The following is a 26,336-nucleotide window of genomic DNA, read 5'->3' on the forward strand; positions in this document are numbered from 1 at the left end:
TAGTCGGTAATTTGCATTCTCTGTGAATACTGGCGCATGTCTCCTTCGTTGTGTAAATAATGCCTGGTTGTCTCGTTTGCGAATCTAACGAGTTTGAATCTGTCTCCGCGACCCGTCATCTCCACCGATTGTTTCAGCGCGTTAATTAGAAAAAAAAACTTTCTGATCTTCTCGGAGAAAGGTTCGCGTAGAGTTCAAATGCGACAGCGATCGAATCACGTAACTTTTAATAAAATCGGTGGAATACAGCGAAATTTAAATTGCACGAAATAACGAGATCTTCCATGTATGACATAATACACGCAGTCGATAAATATCAACTCCGTTTATTATGTTAATCTTAATTGCAACATTCGGTTATACTTATGCTAAGTGCGCTAAGTGTTTCGTGACTTATGGACGATAGCGTTGTATATGCTTCCTTTTAATTTTATCGGGTTCTGTGCAAAATATATAAATTTGTAAATTAATAAATTTCCATCGTCGCGTGCGATCCTGAATTTACAAAGGTATTTGACTCGTTAAACACTAGGAAACGTCGGTTTAATTGCCGCAGCAATACGCTTAACTACGTTGCGTTGGCGAGTTGCAGATAACGCAGCGTCGTAATAAATAACATCGGACTAATTGGCTACCAGAAGATCTCGTCCATTTTTTTATACGAGTTTGATGTCCGTTTTATCTTCTCGACGATTTATCGTAACGAAAAATTCGGATAACGAATAAGCTATTATCGTAATCGAATCTTGGATCGACTGTGTCGAATGGCTGGGCAATAAGTTATCCTTTTAACAGCAGAGATAAAACACGACGATGTACTAGTGCCGTTAACGCCAAACCCATGAAAACAAGCAACGCGACTATGCAAATACACTTGACAGGAAAATTAAAGGATCGTTAACTTTTGGTCGAAAAATCGTGCATCTTCCAACTGCTGCAACTTCGTAATTTCTTCACAACATATCGTACAACGAATTGTCACAGTGCTCGAGTATATACACGTATATAAGATATATAAAAAAATCTATTTTTCTTGATGATAATGAAATTTTTTAATTTTCATTTCGTACTTACGAGAAAGCTGAGAGCGTCTGAAGCGGAGCTTTTTCTCTTTCAAAGGAACTCACGCGGATTGTGTTCTCCATTTTGTCCACGGAGCCACGATAATTCAAAATTCGATAATATGTCGGGGAATAATTAACGAGCCTTTAATTTCGCCGCGAGGTGTACTTCAAAACGACGCGCGGTGAATTATACGTTCGCTAACATCCCAAAAACGACGTTATTTATTACAGAAGCGTGGAGCGATCCTATCGATGTTACGCTTATTGGTCGACACGCATTTTCCAGAAATTAAACGGTCCTTTTCTTCATTAAACGTTCATCGAGCGAGCGGCGTAAATTAAGCGAGACGTTGTCTCGAAGGCGAACCGCAAGAGTCTGGTTTTCGTTTTTCCGCGATAAAAGTGAGACGTTCCGATCTGATTGCCGGCGAAACGCGTCAACGCAACGTATCGAATCGAGGACATTGCCGCGAATAACGAGCCATCGGAGTACCAATAATGACGCGCCGCTAGAATTTATTGCACCTGCCGGGTAAACCTATAAACAGAGATCATTAAGCACCACGGCGACGTTCGCCTGACGGTTCAGACGAGGTTCAATCGTCGTCGGGTAATTGATTTCGTTCGTCCAGAGAGAAGAGATGCACGGCCTCGGCTTCACGCTCCCGCTTACCACTTTAATGGCGGTTTTCCGTAAATGGCGGTTTTCCGCGAGATCACTGATCGAGAACTGGCTATCGCCAAGGAAATACGTACGCTGCCGGCCATTAGCGATGGAACACCTGATGATATCTAGCAAAATTTCACTGCCTTTCGTTGCTTTTATCGTCCAATTATTTTATTGTAAATCCGTTAGTTAATTCGCGTTGTACGTGTTACACAGCGCAGAATGACGGCGATAAAAATAAAATTTATTAGAGTTTGCCAGGTAGGTGTCTACGCAGCACGTCGAGTAAGCAATCTGAATATCGTGTTCTAACTTTCTATGTCTAATTTCCAGTTTATCGCGTACCTGTTTCTCCGCTTAATCTGATCGACAACGGCTACGATTTCGTCGAATTGTCAGAAACACAGACACGTCGTGTGAACTTTGCAATGTGTTTCTCGTTTGACGATCCGGTCTTCGTTCGTATCGAAGCTCTACGCTACTCGACGACGATGAAGCCATCTCTGACTCTGACAAAAGGACCTGTCTGCCATTTCACGCGTTCTCTGCAACATTCGCTTGGACACGTTACGTATTCATAGTTTTCTATTTCTTTTTTTTTTTTCGCAGAATCTCCGACGAACAGCTGGCGAATTAACGTACAGTGAAAGGGGAGACGCGTAAGAGAACATTTTGTTTCGCGCCTCAAAGGTGAACGTCATAGGAAGCTGCAAAAAAGTGCTTGCGAATTCGTCATTGAAAGTAGACGAGTGGTGGATAAGCGAGCAATTATCCTTGGAGCGATCGCGATCGAACACGTCGCTGCTAATTGTCGGTACTAATTGCTTGTCACCACTCTCGCGATCATGTGATATTCGTACGCATGTACGTTTTCTCAGCTAGATAACAAATACTGCCGCGAATACGACGTTCCGCGTATTCGTGATTCGCGCGTGTCACACCGCGTAATCGGTCGGGGCGAAACACGATGGAAAATCGACCGAGTACGGACAAAACTCGTTGAATCAGAGAACAAAGCGAGAAGAGAGAGGTCTGTGGCGGCTCGGCCAAAACGAAACCTTAAAACGGCGAAGGACGGACGAATATTTCAGTAGACAAACTTAGAACGACGTGCACGAGTTTCTCACCAGACTGATCTTTCGCTTCGTGTTCCAAAAATGGTAAATAACAGAATTTTTCTAACTAATATCGGATATGAGAGAACGACACGTAAAAGGACAATACAACAAAGAAACGCTGTCGCGTATAGTTCTACGTATTAAGATTTTCTAAGATATCGTTTCCGCAATATAAAGTGAAAATTCTATCCAACCTTCTGCAACGCCATCATCGATTGTACGTTAAACAGCGTCTTCCTCGGAAACAGAAACGTTCGAAAGATGCGAAATATTTTTGCAAATCGAACCTTCTACCTTTTTCGTATGTACACCGCATCGATGCAGGACGTTACGTTCGTCCACCTTTCATCGTTTCAATGTTACAGTTACGAGAAACACCTCGTAAACGTTTAATTGTCTCGTAACAAACGAGTAAAATCTCTATATAGATTCCTCGGACCTTCTTGAACGGCTCGTTAATCGATTTCTCCTTAGAGAAGACTCGATCAGGAAAGACCTTTGCGTATCCTTTCGGTGTGGGATCGAGCATCCTTGTCGTTATTGCAGTCGATCCATAACAGCGAACGCGGAATCTTTATCTGCCATATAGGTGAAAGAAGTTCCGACGAGGAAGTCCCGTTTCGAACGATTAAAAAGATCTTAGTGAAATTTACGGTTCGAAAAGTGGAGACAATGCTCGACGCTGTAGGAAATATGACGAAGCACGCGCAACTCGGCGTACTCCGCTGGAATCGAGATCGACACCTCGACTCGTTTCCAAGAAGCGATGTAATCGGGCATGGAAATCTCGAAGGTAAGACCCCCACGCGTTCATTAACATATTAACGCTTTTACAATTGTGCTCGTATCTCGTTTCACTATCGTGGCTCGAGCTCTCCATCTAAACAGACGGATGTTTCTCCGACAGTCGTCATTCGCCAAACGATTCAGTCGATCCATCGACATTATGTTCATCGTAGTCGTCTGCTGCGTACAGGTGTTTGGTTAAGAAGGAAGCAAGTCGAGGAATTTTCTAGAAAAAGTATACACGGAAACGTATCGAATCTTGTTCACTACGGTACAGTAGAAATGTAAAAAGACTTCAATTCAAATTTCTTTATGATCGAATTCGACAGAATTCGTTTTACATAGCAAGAATTACGCTGTACGTTAGAAAATATAGAATCTATGATCTTTAAGGCAGCGAAATTCCAAATAAACATTGAATCGTCTACATTCGGTGCTTTTGCGTCCTTTCCGGTTTACTTCACAGAGAAACTCGGCGTTACTCGCAACTAGATGGGTAGATCGTTGGAAAAGAGAGAGTAAAAAGCACGAAAAGACAAGGGAGGAGACAAGAGAGGATCCAGAGAGCAAGTAGAATCGCATCGTAGCTACACGACAGTAGCCTGGATACGCTGGAACAGGACCTAGGAAGGAAGCGACTCGGATCGCCGCGAGTTTTTCTCCTTCCCTGAGAGCGCAACTTATGCACATGCATAATGCACCGGCTGGTGGACATCTACGATCGCGTGCCTCTGCTGGATACCACCTACGTCAGAGACGCTGGTATACACCAGCGGCGTTGCGGCGTAAACAGCACTAAAAGGAGCAGCAACAGCAACGACGACGCTCGTGTCCACTCCAGCAAGCAAGTAGGAGTGGGACACGAGAGTGGAGAGTTCGAAGACTTGCAGAGGAAAAAGAAAGAGAGAGAAAGAGGGGGGAGAGAGAGAGAGAGAGAGAGGGAGAGAGAAGCTGAAGAGGTCGAAGAGGCGGGAGGCTGGAGACGATCGACCAAGGAGGACGGTTCGAAAGAAAGAGGGAACGAGAGAAACGGTAGTCTATGGTCCAGCGACTTCGTAGCAAGAAAGAAAAGAGAAGCGAGCTGAAACGAAGTCGAAGCTTGTGGTCTCTCGCCAACTCGTGGCCAGTTTCAGACGCGGCGCTCGACCGTCAAGCTCGCGATCTCTCGAACGGACGACGATCCCTGTCGCTCGCCTCGAGATGCGAACATCGTCGCAGACATCTTTCGTCGAGCCCATCGAATCGAACTTCGATGCTTCTGCCAGCTCGGTGAACTTTTGACTCGTTGCTCGTGGCTCGTCCCTCCATTTGGAGAGTTGCGACCGCGTTTCGCGAGTTCCCAATCGTTGCTCGTTCAAAGTGAAATCGAAAGTAACTTCGCTAAACTTGGACCGTTTGCTTGGAACGGAGGTCGTGTATTGGTGTACGGGAAATCGAGCACAGGTACTCGTCGAATTGCGTTGGACTACTACGGTTACAGTGGACGCGTGTTCCGACGAACATGCCACAGCGATCGAATATGCACTGGGTTGTTGGAAAAGTTTCATTCTATTACGAATTTTTGATAGAAATAACGAATAAAGATAGCGAAGAAAATTAATTGAGGAGAAACAGCGGAAATTCGTTGGTAGAACGAGTCTCCATTCTCGATGAGACAGTGCCTAGTATAACGGATGATCGGTTGTTTGAATATTTTTCTCTTCGTTGTTTCTGTGTCCATTCTCAGAATCGTTTCAAACTTTACCAACGTAATCGCGACGGTGATGCCTCATCACGGTGCTAACGAAATTTCAAAATACTTCATATAACGCACGTAATACATTCAACGGTATTCATAACGTGTTTCTACGAGCATCACTTTCGCGAGCAACAGTAGATCTTTATGAATACGTACACGCATTTCGATCTTCAGATTTATCAGAACGCTTATCCATTGAAACCATAGCCTTAACACACGCAACGAATACGTCGATAGTTAAATGTTCAAAATACAAGAGACGACTTTTTGGTGAATTTCGTTCAACGTGGAACATCGTTTCTAACGAATCCGATTTGTGTTCCAGCGCTCGATGCCCTGGGACTTGGTCGCGCGTAGTGATCGACCAAACCGCATCTGTTGAAACGAACTGCCCTCCTCGAGCGGGCTCTATCGTTATGCTCGATCGCGTTCGTTGAACAAGTTTTCGAGGCAACGAAAGGAGGAGAATCTTGCGTGGATAACATGATTTATCAGCCGAATCATCATCAGTCACCGACAATGTCGTCCGCGAGGAAGACATCGCCACGACCGCAGCGTCGAAGCTTGCAAGCATCGTCGGCAAAGTGTGCGAACGCGAAAGCGAAACGCGGAGGCGATAGGACTGGCAACGAGGAGAGATGCAGAGGAAGGTGCAGGGTGCAGTGGAGCGAGAAACACGTGAAGGAGGGGTTGGTTCTCGTGCAAGAGGCGCAGCTTGCCAGAGTCGTCAAGACGGGGCCTATCACGGAGCATTACGAGATCGACCCGAAGCCGTTCGCGAAGTAAGACGTTCCACATTCGCGCGATTTTAATTATATTCACGTGTGTATACTAGCAGTCATATGTATATTAGGACACTTATACGTTGCACTTGTCGCAGAGTTTCGACAAATTTTATTTTATTTAGTGCTTTACGTTCGATAGCATATGCTGTGAGAATGGAATGATAGATTTGGGCAAATTGATATTTTTACGAATAGAACTGGATAAATGTTTCGATCTCAAATTATTATATGCAGGGCATTTTATCGGTGTTTTTGTGGATTTTTTATACCTTTAAATTTCTGACACTTTAAAATAAATGCAGAAACAATAGTCGTAAATTCGCTGTTTAATCGTTGTCGTTCAATCTCTGTGCTATATGTACATCGGCGAATCCTAATACGTACGACTGGTATATCTAACGCATGACTTGGAAATCAGTGCGCAAACACGTTCATCAAAAACTAATATCAAATTGACAGTAGAAGTGACAGAACGCTATTCCGTAACATACAACGTTTAATAGTTCAATTGAAAGCGTCACGTTATAAATCCATTGACGGTCGATCGAGAAATTTTCTATACGTCCACCAATGAATCGTTGTTGTTCGTGTTGATATGCACTCGTTCGATAGTGGTACTCGAGGCTCTCAGCGATAATAGCTTCGCTTCAATGAAACTCAATCCAGATGCGGTCGTTGTAAAAATGAAATCGCGTCGGTCGTTGGAATCGCTCGGCTCGTAACTTTCCACCGCGATCGACGCACACCGATCGTTAATTCCGCTGAACTTTACTTCGTCTCATATTTATCGAGTATGTTAATACAAACTTAAACAAGCGGTGTAACCTACTGTCAGTGTGCGTTGATAATCCATTGGTAACGGTTGCAATTGCCGACCGTGACTTTGCATCTTTAACGAAGCGGACTCGACCGATGGCTGCCGCAAAATCGTTTCGCGATACCGACTCCGTTGATACTTTGCATCTGCAAAACTTACTCGCCTCGAATTAGCAAGTTTCAAAGGGTGGCTCTTTTTTTGAGTCGCTACCGGCTCGTTAGCGAGCGCTGTCGCTAACCAAAAACGGGGCCGAGACGCGAAAGGCAAACGAACGTTTCGCGCAAAAAGAAGGAACGCACTGGACGCCACGCGAAACGACGACTATATTACGTTAGGTCATCTCGAAAGTTTCCGGCAGTTTCGAACCGTTCGATTTAAAATGATTCTACTCCTGCGGAAGTGGATTTTTTTGAAAAATATTTTCCATATCGTAAATTGATTACACGTTTTTCCAGAGCATTAATTTCGCGAACGTAATCTTTTCGCGACTGAATGTTTCTTGGGTTGTATGAAAAATCAAATCGTATTTATTTAGAATAGAATTTTCGATGATAGAAATACGATTTTTTCTAATATTAAATGTATACTTAATCTATTTAGTATTGACTGAGCGATTTTAATATATCGCAGTGTAATTAAGCTATCGATTGAACGGAAAAATTAAACATCAATTGGAATTATTTTAAGACTCGCTTGTTACTCTTTCGCGTGACTAAATATGGTCTTTAAAGTATACTGAATAAAAAAAAATCAGCTAGTCACTATTTTAAACAAAGGAAGTGTGAGATACAATCTGTCCAACCATATTTGTATAGTACATACTTGAAATATTTATACGTTAAAATCAGATACAGCAAAAACGGCGGAAACTTTCAGGATGACTTAATAATTCAGCGAACTCGAGGACTCGACATCTCAACATGTCGACTGAGCGATAATTATAATACACCTTAAAACTTGCAGGATACGATTCTACTACGACCATTCTACGATGACGTCTCGTCGTATCGAGTTCCCTAACATCACCAATGCTTTCATATTGGATCATCAGCGATGCTCCGATCCATCGTCGAATTTTTCTCCAATTATCAAATCGTTCATTTTCGATCTCTGCTTATCTTTGATCGTCGAATTTTCCTAGGATTACCGACGATTCGATCCTTGATCCTTCGATCGTCAAATTTTCCCGCTATCTTTTGCAAAGTTTCCATCTTCGATCGCAAGATTTTCCCAAGATTATCGACTCGTCGATCTTTCGATCGTCGAATCACCTGAAGACTATCGGAATCTTTGATAGTCGAATATTTTCCTAAGATCAGCGAAGGCCCGATTTTTAATCATCGCCGACGCTTTTGATCGTCCCGATTGTCGGAACAAACGCACAGAATCGGCCGTATATAGCTTCGATCTCCCCGTATCCGTCCGATCTCGGTGATTCAGTGCGCGTGATTTCGATTCGGTATCGCGAGCAAACGACGGTCCAAGAGCAGCCGAGCACACCTGGTAATTACTTTTAGAAACGGGCCTTGAATCCACGGCAAACGGGGCGCAAAAATTGCCACGGTACCGAGGGTGAGGGGCCTGGAAAATCGAGGCTCGTCAGTCCGGTGTAGGCCAGTGCGTTCAAATTGGAAACGATTAAAGTTAATTGCACCCACTATCAGATGCTCGTTACGACTGTCGCGCTTATCTGCTCCGGCTAAAGGACGTCGGTGAAATTGCGGTGTAAAAGGGGAAGGGGTATTCGCCGATTGCCGCACAAGGGCGTCTACTTTCTCCCTGGAAATTTACGGGCTGCGAACACTTCCGGGATGCATACTCTCGGAGAAAACATTAGCCGAGGATCTGCCGGAAAGCTAAGCCGAGATACGCTAAGTTTAAGAGTATCTGTTCCAATATAATACGAGGTGATACTGAAAAGAAATCGGAAAAGTTGTCGCAAAAGTTTTATTAACGAACCAATTCAGTTTTGGCTTTGGTTCTATTCGGAGTAGTTCACCGCTGCATTGATATGCCGATCCCAACAGTTCTGTCACGTCTCGAATGATTTTTGGAAATTATTTTTTACAGTCGCGTCAAGCACCTGTTGCCACTTCTTCCGTATTTTATCGCACACTGTCGAAACGTTGTCGCTGAAGCTTCGATTTCATTTTAGGGGAAAGAGGGAAGTCCCGAGGGGCTAAATCTGGAGAACACGGAGGATACGGAATGACCGTCGTGTCGTTATCCGTTAAACATTTTCGTGTTTCGTAAGACCGCAATCGCGGAAAAACAAAAACTGGCTGCTGCGTGACGGCAACGCTCCTGCGCACACGGGTTACGCAACACGAAAATTTTTAACGAGCAGCAACACGATGGTCATTCCGCATTCCGGTATTAGCGCAGGAACAGACCGCTTCGAAAGGAACCGAAGCCAAAATTGGGCCGTTAGTTCGTTAATAAAACTTTTATGAAACCAGTCCGGTCTCTTTTTGATAGTATCTCGTACTCCACCGACTATAAATATTTGAATACTTCGTGACGTTAACTTAAATCGAATGCTTTTCGCTCTTTTTATTTTTTAATCGTTTTATTCTAAATTTGTTAAGTTACTCGCACCGTATGTGCTTTATAATGCGAGATATTAAATAAAATAAGCTTTTGTTAAAGTTCTGCGATAGTGGTAGAGAATATGTGTGTCTACCAATAGAACCCAATATTTATGGATGGCAGTGTAGAATATTTGTTTGTTGTTACTCGCGATAGAGGCAAACGAAGAGCTACGAATAAACTGGAAGATTAACCCTTTGCTCTCGAGTGTCCCCTCTGAGGGGACCGTCGTTAAACTAGCAAACAACTCGGATGCTCCCTCTAATGGGACACAAAGAGATTACTGGTGATTATTTAGCACTAAATTAACGCAAATCACGAATTTTTAAAAAATATATGTTTCCTCGAAATTCTCGTCGTCGCATTGTACGAAAAAATAAATTAGGAAATGAAAAATATGCCGAGGGCAGAGGGTTAGAAAATAATAACACAAACGAGGGATGCGTTGCAAGCGTTCCGGCCGCAGCTCGCGTCTCGAACTTTCGAGAACGCTGCCACAGCGCGTGAGTTTCGAACCACGAAGACGGTCGCCTGTAACGCGCCGTGGGACGTTTGCGCAATAAAGTTCGCCGTGTTAAGATACCGGAGGCAGAGACGCGTAAAAGCGGTCGGTTCGCAGCGTCGATTTACACGCGTCGCGGGCGCAGCCTTGCGAGGCGCCGCGGCGTCGACCTTGTCGAACAGAGACGCTCGGAATTGTTCGAGACGATCGTAAAAATCTCACTGACGGCCAACGAAATTTCGAAGTTGCTTTCGTCTTTTCTCTTACGAGTCTCGTGTGCTTTAGCGATAAGATTCGTCTCTTGTTCTCGCTCGCTGGTTGCAGTGGAACCATATTTAGCAGAACGGATCCGGAGAGAAAGCAATTAATCGAGTAATCTTGATAATAGACATTCGCTAGCTATTTCTTCTTCTTATGATTAATTTAATTCATTTGGTTCGTTTATTTACGGGTAATAATCCTTTGATATCGAATGCAAACACAAGGAAATAAACGGAATAAAATTACATACAGCAAGTACTTGAAATTAATTGCATAATTACTCGTGGAATGACCATAATTCCTGTCACCTTGCCAATAATATTATAACATTAGTTCAATTTTGCAATAAAATGGTCGATAACCGATTCGATGTTGTTTCACAGCGGACAATGGGCGAAAGTTTATCGATGCAGATCTCGGGCGACCGGTATCCTCTACGCTGCAAAGTACTCATCGAGAAACCGATTCAACGCGGATTGCAGCGCCGAGCTGAGACACGAGATCGCTTTGCTGTCGCTCTGCTCGCAATCGCATCGCGTCATTCGACTTCACGATGTCTACGAAACGCCCAAAGAAATTATCCTCGTAATGGAATAGTGAGTATCTTTCTAGGGAACGTATAAAGGTTACAGGAGAAGAACACGATGAGTGGAACTTCTTGTATCGTTTTAAGATTCCCAACAACTATAGAAGCATAAATAGTTGGCTATTTATAACAGGCGAAATTCATCGAACTTTGAACTTTCCAGCGCCCCTGGTGGCGATCTACAGACGCTCATCGACGGCGATTTGGTGCCCCTCGAAGGTGACGTGGTACACTTTGTGAGGCAGCTAGTAGAAGGACTCGCCTACCTCCACCAGAGAAATATCGCCCATTTGGACATCAAGGTAAGTTCGACCCATAAAAGGTCGAAGCGAACTTGTCACGCTTCTCGTATATCCGGATCCCGGAATCGACTTCGCTCGGCGTCGCGTCACCCAATAGTTCCGACGATTTCCTCTTCTCAAAGCCGAAACCGTACTCGAGTTTTCTCAAAGTTCAGCGTGAGCGTAGCATCGCGGAAGAATTCATAGAATTCGACCGTCGCTCCGCGATCTTGCAAAGTGGAAACACTGCCCGGAATAAAAGCATTCCGAGAACTAGAGACAAGTTTAGAATGTCGGTACGGTGGATGAATCACGATTTATTTATATAATAGTAACGAACGTGGTATTAAAAATTAATTCTATACAAGGTTGCTCGACATCTAACAAACAGACTTTGTCAGTACGGTAGAAGCTGGATTATCCGAGGTGACGCGGTCCGAACATGCTTCCGATAATTGTCGAAAACTTGAACAACAAGGAAACGTTTATTAGTGTACATAAATCGTGTAACAAAGTTATAGAAAATATTGAATAACGCAACATAGTGCACATTTACTATACCTAAACCTAAATAAATATGTAGGTTTAACTGATTGTTTGATCGTTTGAGAGTTTGATCATGCCGCAGTCACGATACCTGATCATTTACGCTATCATATTCTTCGTGCTGAAATTTCGGACAAAATAATGTTATAATAAAGTTTGAAGCTGGTACGGAACTCCGGTTAAAAAGGACTCTTTTATATTACCTGATAAATTCCTTTCGTGTCGGGGAATAATTAAAATAATCTCAACATCGTCTTAAACTTGCAGCAGATTTACATTAATAAAACGTTTCATTGAAATTTTGTACTGGTTCAGAGATTTCAAGATATTCGAATTTACGTTGCTTCGATTCAGCGATTAACTCGGCTGATCCGAAGCTTACGATGGATAGTTTGAAAGAATATTTCTACAGACAAGTAACTAAGAGTCGAATAAATAAATCAGTCCCGACCTACACTGCTTAACTTGAACGAGCCTTTAAGATCAGCAACAGAACACTTTTAATTAACAGAAAACCCATTTAACCATCGACGACGCGTTTCTATTCGCGAAGCTAGTAGAAAGGCAGCTTCTTAATTGCGGTCGATCGCGTTCCGATGGAAGCAAGCCGATTCCGCTATAAACGGCCGGTAAACAAATTGGAATTGCCTTTTACGTGGTATCCGGACAAAGGAGAGATACACGGAGCGCGCGACTCGGCCGCACTCGGGCCCTCATGGAGCGTCGAGACGCGCTGAAAAAAGTCACTGGAACTTGCACACGGCTTGGAAACGAAAGCCCAATGCGGCCCTGTGTTCCAGCTCGTTGCCGGCCAATTTATTGCGTCCTTTCGATGCTCGGGCGCCTTTTATTTCAGCAATCGCGGAAACGTAAACGCCTTTTAGGCGGCGAGCTCCTCGGGGGAAAAAAGACTTTGGGCGAGAACGCGCCGCGTGTCGTCGAATAAAGCCTGTGTCCTGTATTTTCAGCTTGTCGCTCGAACCACACCGAGGCGATCGTCTCTCTTAACGGGCAATAACAGCCAGTCTGGCGAACTCCGCTTCCTCGATTTTTACGCGAACCTACAACGCTCGTAAAATATCGCGCCGACGTAATTAAGAGTTGCATGTGGCATTCGCGAAAACTCGTCGGTTCGCGTTTCGGTACAAACTGCTCTCGAGTTTTTACGGCTTCCTTACGACCCGTAACTAGCGATGAGATACCGATCACTGTTAACGATGTCCGATCGATTCGATATCGAAGCACTCGATGCGATGTAACGAAATTTTTGGCACTTGGTACCGATTATTAAGGATATTCTTCGATTGACGCTAAATCGATACCGTACTCGATACATCACGATATTCGCTTTACATTATACTATACTTTAGCAGCGTACAGAATGATATTCGACGTCGACAAGGGATAGGACGTTTACCATTAAACAGAGTCTCTCTCTCTGTTAAGGTGGGATTTCGTATAAGTGGCAGACTCGAGTGTTTGGATACATTAATGTGCAGAAATGTCTGGACACTTTCAAATTGCAGTAGGATCTCGTATAATGTGGTGGTCGTATAATACGATTGCAGAATATCTTTAAAAGATTCTATATACGGGTATGTGACGCGCCAGAGCATATTATTGCTTTAAACATACAAGAGCAGTATTTGTAATTCATTTGCTGCGCTTGCCTTTTGTGCTTTGTGTATAGACTTGATGTATGCGTTTCTTGAATTGACTAAAAAATCACAGTCATGCATTTCGACGACGAGAACGACTTTACGTATTGCGCCAGCTATTTTTGGACAAAATTGGTTCTGTTCATTTTTAGAAAATAATCTATTGCTAGTTTCTATGTCGCGGGTAATTACAATATATGCGGTTGCTACTGTAACGTTTGATGAATTGGACAAGTTTCTATGTAAGTTTCGTTTCTGTAGTCGCATCAACGACCGCAGTCTATTTATAAGAATAAAAGCGACTGCAACGAGTGTTTGGGCGGAAGAAGAGGAATTTCAGAGTTACGGTAAAGCACGACTCGATTTCACGGGGTCACCCGAGTCTCTTCTTCTTCGCCACGGATAAAAAAAGACTCTTTCTTGTTATCCTCGCGAGAAATTCGCGAAAGGTCGACGAGCCTTTGCCACGGAACAACATCCTCGACCAAGGCGCCTGCCCGCGCGTTTTACGTGCGCCGCGAGTGGATGCGAGCGCGTGCCGACTTTTATCGACAACGTAAATCTCGTTGAGAATCCTTTATCAAGGATCTGCAAACTTATTTACATTTATTCAGCTATCCGAGCCGAATTCACGACCTGTATCGATATACGCTTTGTGTTACGCTACAAGTACATAAATTCGCTCACGAAAGTATTTGAACATTCATAGAAAATCTCTATGAATATATTATACATACAAAAACACCTTGCACTGGCTCCCTAATGAAACAAAACTATAATCGGCATATTGTTAGAGTTTGAATCACTAAATCTCAAAATGTACATGGAAATTACAAGATGTTCAAGATTTCGAACAGTCAATTATTCGCTGTATTGATAGGCCACAATATTTAACGAGACCATCTTTGGCGTTCGTTGCATGTTTAAGACCAATATTTATTCTGCATATTAATTTTTTACTAAGTATACATTTGCAGTAAATGTCCTACAATTCGTGTATATTATTGAAGTACGTGGTATCTCGCTTCGACTTTATTTTCCTTAAAAGATGAAATTGTTTCAGTTCGTTAAAACTAACGATGAGATTAGACAAAAACGTTGGCATGCACGTGAAAGTAAGATTAAATTGTTAACACACTGTCCATTCATCGTTCGAGGCACGCAAGAACCGAGACTATATACGACTATGTTAACAGCTCTGTGGAATTAATTAAAAAGGACGTCGGTTACAGCGAACGCGTTAGTCCAAGCAACAGCGAGTCTTCTCCGCGAGTCTATTCCTTGCCAGTCTATTTTGGCAATTGGTTACGATCTTCACACTCTTGAGTTTAATCCGCCGTGAAAGAAACGCGGCAATGAACAACCTTGGCCAGTGCAAATTCTCGAGCGCGTTGGAGATCGCGCGCTATCCCCGATCGCTGATCCACGGTTCACGATTCGCGGGCTGCTACGAACCGAGAGGATCGTTGCGTGCGTCGTGTACGATACTCGCATTATTCCAACGCTCCATAAATGTTCGACCGCCGTATTTGGATATATGTAGTGGGGCGCGTATCAAAGGGAGAGGACAGGCGAGGGACGTGCGATGCATTGCCGTGTTGGCGACCGTACGTGCAAACCAGCTGCGCCTCTTTGTATCCACTGCCGAATCGATGCAATTACATTGTCTCCCGGTGCAAACTGCACCCCAGGCGATACGCTGTCTCGCCTCGCCTCGCCTCGCTATGGTCTTTGAAACCGGCTGTCTGACTGGCGAAAGTCATAATTTCCATTATTTTCTCTTATACAATTCTCAATTTTCATTATAAGCTATCTACATACAAGTTTAAATCCTTAATTAAATAAAAGACAATGCTACGTGAACGCAACGTTTTGCTCGCAATTCTTTTCGAGGAATTTACTGTACCGAATTCTATTCTTTAACGTTGTCGTTTCGGAAAGGAGTGTTCCAGGGATTCGCTGAATATTTCTTCCGGCGTCGTTTCCTCCATGTTAAAAAATTGATTAGTAGCAGAAAAATCGAGATAGATAGATACCACGAGTAGATGGAAAAATAAACAGAGGAATACAGCGGATGCTGCTGCGTCGCGTCTTGTAGAAAGCGTTCGAACTTCTCCGTTCGATCTCATCCTTACTTTCACCGATCGAAAACGTTGCCACGGGAAAGGCTTCAGAGTCGGCCGACCGATCTATCGAAAATTCAATGTCCAAGCAAGGTTTTCGCCAGTTAAAAACGCAGCTATCGCATCGATACAATTCCCAGGAGGAAAAACAGAACGCGGCGAGACCCCACGCTCTTCGCGGTAGAGCGACCACGCCCAGACTTCGTCGGTGAATCACACCCGGTTCCTATCTCGCTGGACGCTCGATACCTATGTCTGACCGCCATAACTGGAGCAACTGTTGATAACTCGCGAAATTCCCGTGAAAGAGAAAGGAAGGAATCGCGCGTTACGTTAGCGGACAGCTGTAAAGCGACGCGCAGCTCCTCCACCTCTTGTTTGTTTAGAGAGATAGCCGTCGCCTGTAGAATGACCATATCGTAGGTTAATTTCTAAATGTTTCTCTTTACAATTTCAATATCGCGAATGTGCGCGTTTATGTACTACTAAAGTCACATCGGATAACAAATAACACATATAAAAATCCATGATCTACTCATTCGTGAACTACGTACTGTAATTCTGAATTTTCTGGAACATTTATTTTATTATCCGTTCGTAGAAGATCAACTTTTCTTCGTGAAAGATTAAAGCATATTTCAAGGCGATTAATACAGCGTTTCGTGGCTTGCTCTCCTGCTCAAGTCAAAGTGACTCGATTAACTGAAAACCGGCGTAAAAATTCGAAAGGATGATTCAAGTTACTTGAATTGATCGAAAGATTATGAGACTTCGCTGTTACGTCTCGATTAGAAGAGGCAAATGGGATGATCGATCCTCGAGAGATACCGCGACGAGAAACGAAGCTCCCACGTTCCCAGCGTGAAGGAACAATCGCATTCTGGTTAACAAGATAGTCGGAGCTCGATGAATCACTATCTCTGTTCGTAGATACGAGGCAGCTAACCTGTTCACCGTAACTGGAGCACCTCTGGGTGTCTCGCGACATTTGCCAGAACAGAGGAGGAGAGGAAACTTAATCAAACGCCTCGGCGACTCGTTTCGACCACGCATAAAAGGGAAACCCTGGATGTTTAATAAGGCCGCTCCGTTTCTATACTAACTCGATTAAAATCGTGCAACGTGGAACAAAATTAACAGTTCACCGTCGTGTAAATACCTTCTTATCGAGGCAAACACATCGAGGAGAGAAGAGATTTTCGATATGTTACACGAGGGTCCGGCCCACGCCGAAAGTTGTTTGGTCAGCGTAGCGAGAGTCGATCTTGTGAGAGATTCGATCGCGTAGGATTCAGCTACGTCCGTTCGAAACGCGTTCGATTCGATTCCTTCGAGACTGCCTGCCCGAAATAAGAGAGAAAGAGAGAGAAAGAGAGAGAGAGAGAGAGAGAGAGAAAGAGGTGAACCAGAAACATGTGTATTCGAGAACACGATTAAATTTGTCATGATTGATCTCATTTCTTATAAGTCATGAAGCTTAAACAATATCATCGATCATTAAGGAGAGCCTATAGAAGACGATTCTCTTTTTATTGCTGTATTTCAATATAGAGGACAAGATAAGCACATTTATGTAAATTTAAGCAGACTGGAATAATCCTTAAGAGTTACAATGTCGTCTGAAATCTTACGGCGCTGTTAGACAATCAATAACATTGTCAATATTTCAAGGCTCTTGACGACGAAAATGCAGCTTGTCGATAAATATCGACGATATTTTATTGACAATGTATATCGATCCTTTTAGTTGAAAACCTTGAAATATCGACAATAAATACCGATATTCCGAGCACACCCTGAAACGCGTAATTATTCGTTCATTATTTTTCAATAACTCTTACAAGCAATTTCTGTCAATTTTCACCCGTGTTTGCATAAATTTAAAATTCCGATCGATCAGTCGTTTTCCTGTTAATCTCGATCCAGCAATCTAGAATAGAGATGTACGTAATACGCAGCATACAGCGAAAAATATATTAATGATAATGAAATTTTAAATACTTTCGTTCGACGCACGTAACATATCCATAAAAATTTCCCTGTGTTAAGTAACACTTTCGCGAGCCACCGTAATGTCCCTCTTTAAAGTCGTTCGCTGAATTGCGCATCTAGCGGACCGAGGAATTATTTTTACGTCTTTTGTCATTATTTATTAGCCGCGTGCCGGGACTATCGAGAGATACTTTGAATATTCAGATTCGCCCACGCCGTCACATCTTCCAAGGACCTGGACGTTAAAGCCAGGAAGATTCTACGAGAGGAATAAGCGGTGTCCCCGTGCGAGAGAGCCGCTTACGTAACCGGCGTGTATTTCGTAGATCGGAGATCGTTAAGCGGCGATTCGAGAGCGCGGGATCGGGCAACAGGCGTGGGTCTAGCGTAACGATCGCGATTCTAACGTGTGTACTTGTTAGGCTGGGAAATCGCAACGGGTGACGTGTATAAGGAAACGCGAAGAACCGGCCGTTGGGAAATCTAGGCTTCGCGAGACGGCGCTCGATCGAATATAGGTTGCATTCTTATGCGACTCTCGTCGTGCAAATAAAGCGCGTAAGCGTCCTCTCGTTTGAGAAAAATCGCGTTCGCGTTACAGTCGACAGTTACGCAGCAGAGATCGCAGCCTCGATCGCAGCGAGCTTGTTCAACGAGAAACTTAATATTCCATTCTGTTGGCTGTGCGCGCACGAATTTATCGTAACAGCATCTACCGTGTTTATGTAAATGATCGCGATGTACTCCTCGATGAAGCGCGAATCACGAACCACGCTGTTCGTACTAGCGCGCGGCCCTTTTCTCCCATTCTCTCGTCTCAGTTTCCATCCCGGCTTTTCTAACTTTACGTCGACGGCAGGCGTGAACTCTGCTGCGCTCGAGAGGAATGCATTCACGATGGAGCGCCTAACTGATACAATAACCATCCGTGTCGTATACATGTACGTTATTTTTTATTCTCATTGACAATAAGATATGCGGAAAGATAAGCATAAAAGATTTCCTGCAATTGACGCTAATCTGAATAATTTTTTACGTTGTAGATGTTTCCTTATTAGCCTGTAACGAGAAATATTCGTTGATGAATTGCTTGTTCGTGTTGTACAAATGAGATTCTATTGACGTTGAACCATCGTATCTGGTGGACGATACAGTAAATCTAAAACACTCGTAATTTACGTGGAATGATCGCGCTTGTTACGAACGATCTAAAAAAGGTTGTACAAAATTCTTTTCACGCGATAGCCACTCCGAAAGCGTCGTTTAACGACGTGCTCGACGATCCTCGAACAGCTTCGACATTGTGACGGTAGAGAAATACAAGATATCCCGCTGAGCAAGCGACGCGACGCGTAAAAGGAACGACGACATCCGACGCGACGCGATTAACTCGCGTTAGTAGTTGGTGATGTTGTTTAAGGTAGCCTCGTTTGCATGGACCGAAGTCTCCCAAGATCTTTTATCGATCGCGTAGATCATCGAGGATTCGCGAAGCGCACGACGTTGAAGAACGTGAACGGGCATAGCTGATTTTTTTTCCATCGCATCGAGTACGAGATTCACGAAATAAGATAATTGTGAATCACCGTAAAGTGGAATCGATCTACCGGCGCAGTATGGGCAGAATGTTTATCGGAAGATTTTTATACAGGGTGTTTTTCCAGGCAAACTTTGTTAATGTATTCTCCGAGTATGAATAAGAACGAAAATTTATTCAGGGCGAACTGCGAAGAACGATCTACGGGCGAAGATACAAAATATTACAAGAAGTTTTATCGTGAACGTTTTGTCAACAAATTGTAACAAAATTATAACGATAGTAACAAGATCTTGTGATTACTGTACCATAGGATAAGATAGATTTACAATCGATGTAATTGCTAGACTGATGTTGATGCAAATGCATGTTTTTATAGAAGATCGATAGCTAAACTTCGAATATATATAAATTGTAATCGGGGAAATAAATTTTCTATTTAGATTTTTATCTAGATTCCATTTCAGAGATGGAATTTATTATCCTACCAGGTGGGAATTTTGATTTTATATCGGAAGAGCAAGCATCGTTCTCTTCCTATTATTTAACTTGCTATTTAACCACTTAACAAATCTGTTTCTTTCCTATTTTTACCTATAAAATATCCTGACTAGGTTTAGTTACAAAAAAATTGGAAAACGAAATAGACTCGAGAAACTTCTAGAAACGAATATCTAATTACAGATTTCAATTAATATGGAAATTAACTCATCGAAATGACGTAAGACATTTGAATTTTCCCGACGAAGATTACTCGAACAATGCTTGAACCCGTTTTTATAATCGAATTCATCTGAATATTAACGAACTCATTTTTCGTTCATTGCCAGAGTTAAAAATATATCGCTCGATCGCATATGCGTTGTTTACGCATTACTTACGCTCGAAATTCAATTAAAGCGAAGAAAAAGCGACGACTCGTTCGGGCTGAATTAACGAGTCAATTAACGGCGGCTAATTGGTACCGAAAAAACGAACGAGCTAATAAGAAACGACTCACCGGTCGATGCTTTATGTTTCAGCCGCAAAATTTGGTAATGATGGGCAGCTTTCCGGAATGCGAGGTGAAGCTCTGCGACTTCGAGATCTCGAGAGTGATATTAGAGGGGACGGAGGTCCGAGAAATCCTCGGCACACCGGATTACGTGGGTAAGCAACAGTTTTTCGCCAGACGACTTCATTTTGTAGTTTTATCGCGCGCAATCTCATGGCATGCCAATAAGAACAGCTCGAACGAAAACCAACCGACAAACGAGATGTGATTTCCATCCGAAGGAACGAGCCAGCTGGTTTCGTCAGTTCCTCCGAATTTTCGTTCCCTTGGAAAATATATAGAGTGTTTCAAAAATTTGAAGTACGTCTAAAAGCACGTAATAGAAAGAAAAAAAAATATAAAACAAGCTTATTATTTCTACAGATCCGTCAAATCTCTTATATTAATCACGAGCGTGAGTACTCGTTTGACATTTTGGCGCCTCCTCGATAATCGTTTATAGTTGCGACGACAGATGTATCTTTCAGTAAAAATCGATAACAATTTAATCATCTTTGTTTGTTGCTTGTTTTAAAGAGTTTTACATCGAACCCCGCCTGAAATCTTTGAAACATCCTGTAAATATCTGCGTTATCGCTACACGGATGATGTATCGAGCGCATTATTTTGTAACGCGAGTTTACCGCGATCAAACAGGTAAACAGGTGTGTCGGCACTTTGCTCGAGTTGCCAGTTAATTGCCAGCAATTAATAATCTTGCCGCGTTAATCGACGATCTTTGGTCCGAGCGAGATCGCGGACATAATCGATATTAACTGACACGTTAAGTTTCCTTGCGCGATCGCGTTGTCCAACTTGTCATCGTTGATGATTCTTGCCTCTTGAATCAATGATTCTTGCCTCTTGAATCAGTGATTCTTGCCTCGCGATTAGCAAATACGTGGCACGTTCTTCTGCTCACTTTTATTCTCAATGTCTAAAAACTCGTCACCGCGTTGCCCATCGACATTGGGATTTCCAGGCGAAAGCAAAGGGGAACGGTCATCGAAATTCTATTAAATCGAGTTTCGTCGCATGGATCGTTGCCAACTATTAAAATGCGCACGCATTCTTCGTGCGGTCGTTAATTTCGAGTCGGACGAACGATGACTCGTTCTCTTTGTTCAGGACGCGTTTCGCTCGAATAGAATGATATGCCGCGTAACAGCAGAACGGCATATAAAGCTTATTCAATGAAAAGAGCTCGGTCGTAGGCCGCATAGTTAACTATATAATTGACGCGCGCCATTATCCTCGTTGATCGTATCGATTCGTCGAATAACAGAGCTAGCGCGTATCGTTGAATATCTTAATCGCGCTTAACGCTCGAAATGAAGGAGCACAGTCATCGTGATCGTGTCCCGATGCTCTTTATTCGGTTTATTCGCAAGAAAACTCGTCGTACTCGATCACCTCGCGAATTTTATTAACCTTTCATGCCTCGGTAACTTATCCGCTAATAATTAAACTACGGACGTTCACGCGTGTTAAATATGTAAAAAGCATTTGACATTTATGCACACGGAGTATCGGACTAGCGACTAACTATACACGATGAGAGAAAGAGATTATTTTATTTTTATCTTTGTCGGCCTACTTAACGCCAAGGTAAAAATTGTAATGGGATCTTTAGCGAGGATCGATGAATGGAGAAGTTATAATAGGAATACCGTCCAACTATAAAGAAAGACAACAATTACAAGGAAGCGAAGAATCTCGACTTTCTACTCGTGTAACGAATTTCGATCTCGTAATTCGATATTTTTAACGGCGAAGCACGACAGAATTTGTATACCGTGTACGTCACTGTCGTTTAAAGAGTAAATTAAAATTCAATTATTCCTTCGACCACCGACACCCACGAGGTTCGATCAGTTTTCGTTTGCGAATAAAAATATGACGTTCCTAGATGATATCACGAATTTGAACGAGGCCGTTCAACCAAATAACATTCGCTTAACGTTCCACGATTTCTCTCAATTTCAGCTCCTGAGATTCTGCACTACGAGCCGATCACGTTAGCCGCCGATATGTGGTACGTAAACGATAGAGAACACGGTCGAGAAATTTTCTGAAAAAAAACGACCTACAGACGAATCCATGAAAAATAGTAATCTTGGTCTTTTTTCCCAGAAAGTTTCCCAATTATGTAATTCTCCGATCATATACGAATAACGTTATTCGATTGAAGGTCCGTGGGTGTGACGACTTACGTTCTTTTAACCGGATTTTCTCCATTCGGCGGTGAAACCGATCAAGAAACGTTTCAAAACATCTCTCTAGGCGAAGTAGATTTTCCCGAGGAATTGTTCGGCGACATCTCGGCGCAGGCGAAAGATTTCGTCGCGAAGCTTTTGGTGCTGGACCCGAGGTGAGTTACGAAACGTAAAAGCAATGGAAAAGATGGCTAAGAGGGCAATACAAGGGCGAGAAACGTCGTTCTGATCCAATTATTAAATTTCTGATCAAATATTTAAAGTCACCCTGTTTATTGAAATATTAACAATTACTCAATTATCAACAGTACTTATTGTTAGTTGCGTTCCTACTCGAGAAAGAAATACGTAGATATTAAGATAAAACCACTGTCTTATATTTTAGCGCACGAATGACCGCGAAACAATGCCTGCGTCACGATTGGCTACGCGGCGCGCCTACGCAGGCGTCGCCACATCTCCGAAGATACCTGTCGAAGTCGAGAGAAGTGCTTCTGGAGCGAGTTGTCAGTCGCGAGAATCTGCGAAGAGCGGCGCTTTTGAGCCAGGCGAGCAGTCAGGCGAATCTATCGAGCGATGTTCAGGACTCGAATCATTCCGATCAGAGCTTGCAAGACTGTTTGCTAAGTCAAAGCGAGATGTGCCTGAGTCACCGTCTCACGGGAAGCCGATCTAGTCTCGAGGGTAGCGAAGATTTCCCAAGTCCAGCCGATTCTCGAACGAGTCTCAACTCTTCCAGAACGAATCTTAGCTGCACCAGCCAGAGTTGCTTGCTGAACAAAGAACAGACCCAGGGTTTGCTCAGTCGAGCGCAAAGTCGGTCACAGGCGAACTTAAATCACGGTCTTAGTCGAGGACTTTTGTCCAGAATACGAAGCCTAAATCGAATCCAGTCACAGGCGTGTTTGCTCAATGAAAACTCTTCCGCAACCTCGGCTTCTTTACAACCGCGAATGACGATAAATCCTGTGATGAACAAGTCGCGGGAGAAACTGTACGGGCTGAGATCGTTGTCCAAGTCTCAAGGAGTTTTGGACATCTACAGAAGCCTCGAGTGTCTCAGACGGAGAAGGAAGAGCTACCAACGAGCCAAAACAGAGGATGTGGTACCCATCTTCAAACGATTAGGTGCTGAAATCGATACGTCCAACGTATCGGACACGTCGATCGAAACCACGTGCGACACCGGAGAACACCGATCCTACGATGATGTTTCCAGTTTAACGGAGACGAAAAAACATTTGGATGGGGAGAGCAAAGAATGTTCGCGGAAGACCGCGACAGAGTCGGAAGTCATGCAGCAAGTTAACAATCGATCGAGAAAAACCGAGCTGCAAGAAGAAGTCGCGAAAGATCTGCAAGCATCGAGGGAACAAGCTTTCGAGTCTGAGGAGAATTTCGATTCGTTGAAGTCGATCGAATCGGATACGTTAACCGAAGATTCGGACGAAACACCGGTGAATCGCGATAACGTGTCGAATCTGGTGGCCAGAAAACGACCCTGTCAACGACAACATTCCGACGTTTCGAGTCACTCCAACAATTCCGGCACGTCGGACGACAAAGAGGACCGATCGACCGAGTCCGAAAATGAGGAGCCAAAGTACACCGTGGCGCAGCTCGTATCGGCGTTTAACAAGCACCAGGAAGTCGCCTCGAGGTCGAGTTTGGAAGCGATAATGACCGAGAAAAGAGTGAACGAAGTCACTTTTCCTACCGGCACAAAAGCTTTGAGGTTATTCATTCCGGATATCAACATCAGCGAAAGCAAGATCGTTAGACGGAAAACGAGTTACAAGCCGCGGAAGAATTGGGAGGAGTTGAGGAAGAAAAGCGAGAAAGACGAGGGAATATTGAAGAACTTGGTCGATTCAGGTAACGAGGACGAAAACGAGGATAACGACGTTGCTTGTGATTCTAAAAACGATAGGAAACCGGATAGCAAAACTGTGGAGGATCGAAAGGATAAAGAGCAGGTTGAATCGTCTTCCGAACAGTGGTCGAGTCCATCGTCGATTGGTCTCAACGAAGACTGTATCTTCGAAGAAGCTACGGTTCAAGACAATGTCGATACAACAATAGACGAAAAATACAAGCAATGCGTGAAGGGAGCCAGGTCGATCACGATGGAACCATTGAGCGACAAAACTCAGAGGACGATTGCCAATCCTCGTCAGAAAGAAAGGCTACCAAATTATATTTACCCAGAAGTCGCGTACCATATCAAAGACGATTCTCAGGACTCGACTAGAAAAGCAACTTCTGTATCCGTGAACGGTAAAACGAATTCGAAGGTGCAAAAATCGGATCGAACGAAACCGCTGTATAATACAGAGTGCGCGAACGTGAATTTGAAAGACATCTTGCAACGGGTAGACAGCTTTCAGAATAATCCGAGGGAGAACTTGGAAAATTTGAGAAAAAGGACGTCCATCGCGAAGGTAATCTTGAACGACAATCAAGATAAAAACGAGGGAGAAAATAGATCGAGTACTCGAGCTCGAAGCGAGCCACCTTTGAATTTGAGTGGCAAGGAGGAGGATCATAAGATGAAATTGGTTGTACCGCCGTCTTTCGCGAGATCCTCGTCTTTGTCCAGCGAAAGCAGTTGCCCTACTCCTTCTAGCGTGCACTCGGATGCGAACACTTCTTGGGAAGACGTTCAACGTGGTACAGCGGGATCTAACGCGTCCTTGGAGAAAGAAGATCCCAGCAAAATCCAGAGAAGGCACGAGATTCAGAGAACTTCGAGCGAGGGAAGGAACAAGCAATGCGCAGATGACAAAAGGCTTTGGGGTAGAGTTTGTACGGGTTCTTACAGCAGAGCAATGGAGAAGTTTAGCAAAAACAATGACGCGAACAAGAAACCTATTAACCAGTTAAATGGATCGCAACAAAATGGAAAGATTAGGAGGAAAAGCAGCCCTGCCATGCCCCAATACATCAACCCGTAGAAATATACTTCCCTTCCACGAAGACTGATTATAGAACTTGGCCTTGCTCGATATTACGGTGACTCAAGCCGGAAGATCGAACAGTTGAACATTTCTTTTCGCGAACTCTTTGACCGAGTTCGTTTGACAGAAACGAGACAATCGATTTAACGATCTTCGAGCCTTGGCAAACCTTGGTGAAACAATACCGTAAGGCTTAACTAAGCAACGTAGCTACGTTGGTCATGTTCGAGTGGACCAAACCGGCGGATAAATAATCTACAAGCGTGTGTCATCAAATAGTCGAACGACAAACCTGTCATTAACATCCCATCTGGGCGTCGTGTGGTCAAACAAGGCGATCGAACGTGATTGATCGTCATAGCCTTATCCTTGACTTAATCTCCATATCGAGCGACCTTCGAGAACTACTTTTTTCGAAGTGCGTAGTATCGATGGACACGTGGGTACCAAGAAAACGAAGCAACTAATTTCGTCTGGAAATATGGTACCGATAAAAACGAGAGGAAAAGAAACATCGATAGTGTCTTGTAGCTTAACTCACGTTGCGAGGAACGTTGCGACAATATACGGCGTGCGAGAAACGCGAATCTTGCGTTCAAAGAAATTGCTCACTCACGAGAGATTATCTTTTTACGATACATCTTTGCCTCTACTAATTCTCTCTGTTGCCCATCGAAGCTTTAGATAGTAACAATCAGGATTCAATTGGTGCGCCGAAAATGATAACTCGATTATATCGTAGTAGCTAGCGTCTTCTTAAAGCCGGTCTAATAGTGTATTTCATTTAGATTCTAAACGATTCGTTCAATTTTGTATCGAAGATATCGCAATAAAGACTCCTTGCCGTTAAATGTCACGCGTTATTTGCCTTGGAAAGAAACGGAGCCAATCGTAGTCTCAGAAAGCTTTCACGAGAAAATCCAATTAATACCTCTCAATTCCTACGAATACCAGTTTGATCTTCACGAGAAGACCTCCAGCATCTTACGTCAATGTTTCACAAACAAAAAAGATTGGGAAACACTGTCGTACAGCCTTATATAGGCGACTTGTATAGGTAGGAAAAGAAATTTGAGGTAA

At 43.4% G+C, this 26,336-nt stretch overlaps 1 protein-coding gene across 1 annotated transcript; it reads left to right on the forward strand.

Moving 5' to 3' along the window:
* Positions 1 to 4,587: 4,587 nt before the first annotated feature.
* LOC117237935 (probable serine/threonine-protein kinase MARK-A) lies at positions 4,588 to 26,107 on the forward strand. The gene is made up of 8 exons (XM_033502378.1): positions 4,588 to 5,078; positions 5,699 to 6,155; positions 10,711 to 10,923; positions 11,077 to 11,215; positions 20,073 to 20,199; positions 22,070 to 22,118; positions 22,275 to 22,454; positions 22,685 to 26,107. Exons 2-8 carry the CDS (start codon positions 5,857 to 5,859, stop codon positions 25,251 to 25,253), a joined length of 3,576 nt encoding a protein of 1,191 aa, XP_033358269.1. The 5' UTR covers positions 4,588 to 5,078; positions 5,699 to 5,856; the 3' UTR covers positions 25,254 to 26,107.
* The last annotated feature ends 229 nt before the right edge of the window (positions 26,108 to 26,336 follow it).

Source organism: Bombus vosnesenskii, unplaced genomic scaffold, assembly GCF_011952255.1.
Source record: "Bombus vosnesenskii isolate JDL3184/JDL3185 unplaced genomic scaffold, Bvos_JDL3184-5_v1.1 scf7180000013417, whole genome shotgun sequence".
Taxonomy (NCBI): Eukaryota; Metazoa; Arthropoda; class Insecta; order Hymenoptera; family Apidae; genus Bombus; species Bombus vosnesenskii.

Excerpts from the sequence above, each read along its gene's own strand:
- LOC117237935 (XM_033502378.1), top strand. The coding sequence starts at position 5,857 with ATGATTTATCAGCCGAATCATCATCAGTCACCGACAATGTCGTCCGCG. Across the intron at positions 11,216-20,072 it reads TCGCCCATTTGGACATCAAG|CCGCAAAATTTGGTAATGAT; the intron begins GTAAGTTCGACC and ends TTTATGTTTCAG. Across the intron at positions 20,200-22,069 it reads CGGCACACCGGATTACGTGG|CTCCTGAGATTCTGCACTAC; the intron begins GTAAGCAACAGT and ends TCTCAATTTCAG.